The sequence below is a fragment of the Pundamilia nyererei genome, unplaced genomic scaffold (genome assembly GCF_000239375.1).
Source record: "Pundamilia nyererei isolate P.nyererei 1_Seehausen unplaced genomic scaffold, PunNye1.0 scaffold00138, whole genome shotgun sequence".
NCBI classification, from domain to species: domain Eukaryota; kingdom Metazoa; phylum Chordata; class Actinopteri; order Cichliformes; family Cichlidae; genus Pundamilia; species Pundamilia nyererei.
This window is the reverse complement of record NW_005187539.1, coordinates 1184174-1190173: the sequence shown is the minus strand read 5'-3', so window position 1 is coordinate 1190173 and position 6000 is coordinate 1184174. Positions and strand designations below refer to the sequence as shown.

The 6000-nt window shown below is 37.5% G+C and overlaps 1 protein-coding gene across 2 annotated transcripts in view; it reads right to left on the bottom strand.

Moving 5' to 3' along the window:
* Positions 1–1742: 1742 nt before the first annotated feature.
* The window catches only part of syngap1b (synaptic Ras GTPase activating protein 1b), a 174263-nt gene continuing 170005 nt past the window's right edge, over positions 1743–6000 (bottom strand). The window contains exon 23 of one of the 2 annotated variants that reach the window (XM_005744047.1): positions 1743–4330. In XM_005744047.1, coding sequence (XP_005744104.1) covers positions 4213–4330 — 118 coding nt within the window. In that variant the 3' untranslated portion in view covers positions 1743–4212. The remainder of the gene's footprint in view (positions 4331–6000) is intronic. The other variant, XM_005744050.1, reaches the window with a different exon arrangement.

Genomic DNA, 6000 nt, shown 5'->3' with positions numbered 1-6000 from the left:
ATACAATTTATGTTTTGATCCTTACACCATGTTGATCAAAAATGCTGCTTAAAAACTGGGTTTATTAATAGACTAGAATGCACCTCTGTTCTTGTAATTTCAGGTAGATGCCACTAGAGGACTATAAAGCTCATGGATTATTGTACACATCTATAAAACATTTCCATAATTTTAAGTTTTTATGTATCTGCCTACTGTGGAAATGTGACAGAGAGCCAACTGTCTCTCAAAAACACAGATTTTGAATGGTTATTGCAAGCACATGGGTTTTTTTTGTTTGTTTTTTTAATTTCTCAGTGTCGCCTGCAGAATAATTACAAGAGTAGTAATTACAGGTAAGTTGGGGTGGAATTCTCCGCTCTGTTTGTTCAGTTTACACATCATGAACCCTCTGCTTAAGTGCTTTTTCTTCCTTTCTGTCCAAAGTCACAAGTTGCAAACCCCTGAAGGAACTGCAGGCAATTAAGTGTAGGAGGATGAAGATAATTACAAGCTTACTAAATTCAGTCGAATCCCCAGATCCCAAATCTTACCTGCCCTCCTCACTCTGAGTACTGTGTCTGAGGAGCGTGTGAGGGCATGATCTGCTCCACCACAAGTGAAGACTCACAACACTGTGATGCAACCAAATTCTTCCTGTGAACTGATCACCAACTTCCTTTGTTTTACATGTACACTGAACACACCCTTCTATCTTTAATGTACAGTATTTTTACAAGAGGTTGTCAAGTATAATGTTTTTGTTTTTTTAATTAAATAAATGAGAGTAAATGTGTGACTTCTCTCTTTTACAAACTGTACATCCATTCAGAAGTTTTTATGTGGAATTAATTAATTATTGACGTAGGCTGTGGGAAACTGCTACTATATGTTAATAATATTAATAATATGTTGGCTGTCGAATATTACAAGCTGTGTATGATCAAACATTGTTGGTGGTGGTGTAAGTGGGACTGACTCGAGATTTATTGCTAGATCGTATATAAACGATAGGTTGATGCTCAGCAGTGAATTTTGAAGGTAAGCCCTTTGTCAGTCATACACTAGTTAAAAGACACTATTACATATTTCCTCTTGAATTAAACCATAATTTATAAAATGACACAGCGTTAAATTGGCCTTGAGACTAGCATACCAACCATAAAGTCATCAGGAAAGTGTCTGCAGACATCATAAATCAAAAGCGAAGGGTCATTTTCTACTACAGTCATACAACAAGACTTTTTGCAACCATGAGAACTGCCCCTACTGACCATTAAAAAAAAGGAGATTTAAGCATAGACTGTATTTAAAGTCCAGTTCAGTTGCTTAAATTAGCAGATGTGAGGTCTAGGAGCTAAAGCTGCATGTACCAGCACATCAGTTAATCAAATAACTACAAGCTTTATCAGTATCCTGAATTTTTTTTTACTCACATTACAACTTTTTGCATTGGCCTGACTATAAAGCTCAAGAGGTACCACTTAGGTTTAATGCAATTTTTATAGTATGGCTCAAAAACGTACATTTGTGCATGGTAACTCACTGTATACCTAATACTATCTGGCTCCAGTGTGTCTGAGTCATCAGAGTAATAAAAAGGCCCAAAAACTCTTGTTCATGTGCATTTGAAAAAAAAAAAGAGGAATAAGGTTGATTAAACTTTGGATATGCAAATAAAGAAAAAAGTTTCCTACTTTCTACATTCTCTGAAATCATCCAGAGTTGGTCCAGAAAGGTAGAACACACATTTCCACACAAAGTTAAGAATTTAATTATTTGTTTATTTATTAATTTATTTACGTATTTCTATCTCCAGAATCACCCACCCGAAAAATATAAATTCCGGTGTATTCCAAAAAAAAAAGAGAAAGGAAAAAAGGAACAATGGCATCTTCATCAACTGGATCAAAGGAATTAATCAACAAAATCAAAGAGGCAATAATTATTATCATTATTACAATAATAATTCAATGATCAGAATATCCACATTCATAACAAATCCATATACAACTGCAATACACTCTTCAACACCACTCTTCCATTAATATACAGAAAATCCCCAAATGTCTGTCCTGTCATAACAACAATAGAGGAGCTTTCAGGGAGGGTGGGGGCTATGGCTTGTCAAAGGGTAATGGAGATGAGCGATCAGCGGAGGTAACGGATCTACGGTTAGTAAGAGTATAAGGGGGAGGAGGCACACTTATTTAGTAAGGACCTATACAAAAACGAGCAATGGTGAGTAATGACAGCAGACTTTCATGGAAGGGTTTGCCAGTCTAGCCGCACAAAAAGGTTAGACGGTTCCATGAGAAGCAGAATTTGGGGAACAAAATTTCAAGAAATATATAAGGGTTGTCTGAATAAATATATAGCTCTGAATGACAACCGCTGCAAACATATAAGTGAACGCCAGATACGCAAGAACTCAAAACAGGTTGAGAATTTTTAAAGAAATGCAAATGGAGGTTTCTGGGGGGCAAAAAAGGTCTAAGTCTATATATGTACAAACATTGCTTGGTCACCCAAATCTACTTAGAAAAGCTTTTTTAGTTGGTCAGAAAATGAGTGCAAGCTTAATATTACGTGAGTTACTTCTTGTATGAGAGCTTCAAGAATGCAGCTAGAAGTGACAGACCTTGCTGATATTCTAAGTCTGCACAGAAAGTGCCTCTGATAGCTGTCAGTACATGTAAAAACCTTTCCATGCCTCAATATTGGTAACTTGAGAAGACCTATTCATAGAAAGAGAGAGAAACATTAGAGGAAAAAATAGCTGTACACTCTGCATATACAAACAAACTGTATATACACATAGACATACCATATATACACATGTATCCAGTATATACACAAAGATTGAGCCAGTACACACACTTATATACAAACACATTCACTCGTTTCAGCAGGACCTCTAACATGTCTCTCTCTCGTTTCAGTCAAAAGTGGAAATGGCAGGGATTTCAACTCAGATTGGTGTCAGTGGAGTCCATCCATAGAAAGAAAACGGGGAGTTTTACAGCAATTTGACTGCAGAAATGTGGCCACACTGAAACCAAGAGTTCATCCTCTGCTTGGTTAAAACTCTACAGACAGGTAGTCGAAGTGGAGTACAAAACGATAGCTGTAAGAATGTCCTTATCCAATCACTTTCACATCGTCCGTATATGGAGAGCTCCATGGCGACATCTGTCCACTTTATTTCGCTTTTGAACAATAATAACCAAGAGCAAGGAGGGATCAGGTGTCAGCAACGTGCAAACTGTCGTAAGGGGAGTAGGTGAAACACGAGTTCATCCCTTTCGCTGCAGTCTTTTGGGGCAACTCTTCTTTCCAAAAGATTGTCTCAGTAAGAAACTCGGTTCATATAAAATGGGTTATTTATGAACTTCCGTTAGATAGAGGCATCTATCTATATCAAGAAATAAATATCTCCTCCGGAAGATTTTAAACGAAGAGTTTTTCTTTAATTGTAAGAATAAGCAGTTTCATCATAGAAATATAAATAATAACATTCTGTCCGGCTTTTCAAAGTCTTCACTGAAGCAAGAGTATTGTTTAGAAGCGGTTTTACGTTATGAATTAGGCTGTGCATATTTAGGTTCCTTTAAAATCAAACGCTGAACGAGATTCAAACGGAAGAGCTAAAAACTACGAGGAGAGAAAAAGATCAAGTGTGTCTAGAACGAAGTCAGACTGAAGTGGTTAAATGATGCTTTTTAAAATCCTAGATGCATAAAGAGTGAATAGATGAAGAGGAATCAAGGGGTAATTTGAAAAGACTACAAGAGAGATAGATAGAGAGAGAGAGGCAAATAAATGCTATGAAAGCAAATCAGCTTGGACTGAAAATTTTAAGAGAAGTCAAGCACCTTTGAAATACATCTTACCCACCCCTCTCTCTCACTTTGAGCATCGTGCCTTCCTTGGCTTTTGTGTTCCTCCGTTCTGCTGATTGATCAGACTGCATAGCTGTTCTTTGCATGCTCGGCAGGCTGACAACAACAATATCTGTCCAGCCTACCTTTTGTTTGTAAGTCAAATGTAGATCCAACCATGAGGCATCAAACATATTAAAAAAAAATCCTGTTATCAAATCAGAGAGAGAGGGCCCAGTAAAGTGAAAACAAAAAAGCCAAAAAACCCAGCATTTCCTTACATGGTCCGCTGGGGCTCTGCACCATCCTTTGAGCAAAGAGAATGGGACCAGTGCCCCAAGTTCTCCCTTTGTCAGCCAATCGCGTCACGAGAGAGGGCTCTGGACATTTGGCCATGCCACCCTGCAGACTGCCGATGGTGCATCAGCCAATTAGGTTCCACATTGTCCTCGATGAAGCTTTGAGAGTGGCTGGGGGAGAAAAAAGGGAGACAGAGAGAGAGAAGAAACGGGGGAGGGTGCTTGATCAGGTGCTATTAAAGCATAGCTATTGACCGAGTATCTGCATGGTGGCAGTCTTTCCAAAGCTGGACTCGTCTCTTTTTATTTTCTATAGTTTTTGTGTTCAGCTCTGAGGCAACTGCTTGTTTACCTGAGTCACTGAGGTATTTTCACAGCAATGTTAATTTCTCAATCACGGATCATATCACGTCTCAGAAAAGACACTGATGTTCATAACCTAGCCCGCTTTGAATCCAACATTCACCACACAAGTAAATTCACAAGAAAGAAGTAGCCCTAAATAGACAATCTTTCCCTGCATAAGACTGCTAGCATTATAAACATTTGGTGGTTCAACATTCACTATCATTAGAAGTCTAATCTAAGCTTAACCACTGCAGGCCATTTTGACCTTTGACACGGCAAAAACAAAAATGTTGTGGTCTGTCTAAAGTGAAAAATGGCTGATGTGAAACACTTCTTGAACTTTAAAACAAGCCAAGTTGTTGCAGAGTGACACCGGTGTGTGAGGCTACAAAGACAAAAACAAATTCACATCGAGACAAACCTTACAGCAGACAGTTCATACACAAAATGAAGGAATATGGATACATGTTGCAAACATTTCAAAGATGTGTTTTCAGCATTGGACACATGAGAAATCAAATCATGAGTTCATTTGCAAAGTACATCAAACAATTCTCTAAATTTTTTATTTATTTTTTGCTTTGTTTTCAACAACAGGTCTCTTTTCATTTAAAAAAAGAAACCTCAAGTTAAGCAAACTACACACAGTAATATATAAGATAATATAATATATAATAATTTGTAGAATCAGGGATATAATTTATTTTATTGTGTTACGCAAGGCTTTATAAGGTGCATTTGGTTGATGACTAGCTAGTCTACTGGCCAAAGGATACTCAATGCATCTATCCCAGGCACTTAACGGCAGGCTTAGCAAACCTAGAAATGGTCTTTTCACAGATATTTGTAAGGAAACAAAATCCTCTTTGTGTTTGGCAAATTTGAAAGTAAAAATGGGGTAAAATGTAGTGTATGCTCAAACCAACTACAAACCTGTTTCTACTATTTATTTGTTTTGGTGAAAATTGCAAGATAAATTATTAAAGCTGTGTCTGAAATAAGCAAAATAATCATCTTCTAGAAAAACACAAAGAATCAACATAATTTAAGTGAAAGAAAAACAAACAAACACTGAATACACTTCATTCATCCCTGTCTTTCAAAGTATTAAAATTACTAGTGCTAGTTGTAAACTACAGATAGCCTTTGGAGGCAAAAGTGCAATAGTTGATCCATCAATTCTGAGCCTGGGAGCTGCTTTTATTAAATGTGATTAAAATCAGAGATTGGAGGAGTGCAAAAAAACCCAAAAACAGATATGGAAACCCCAACACCCCCGTTTAAGCATAACACAACATGATGCACAAAGAACAAAGACGGACACACACGGAACATATTGGGAGGGGAAAAAAAGTCCTGTCAAAGACAAACTGCAGAAGAGAGAGAGAGAAAAGACAGTGAGTGAACCATGAAAGAGGCAGTGCTATGGCAGACACAGACAGCTGACTTGGAAAATGGCACCATTTGTTTCTGTTTAGCACCAGTTTATCACA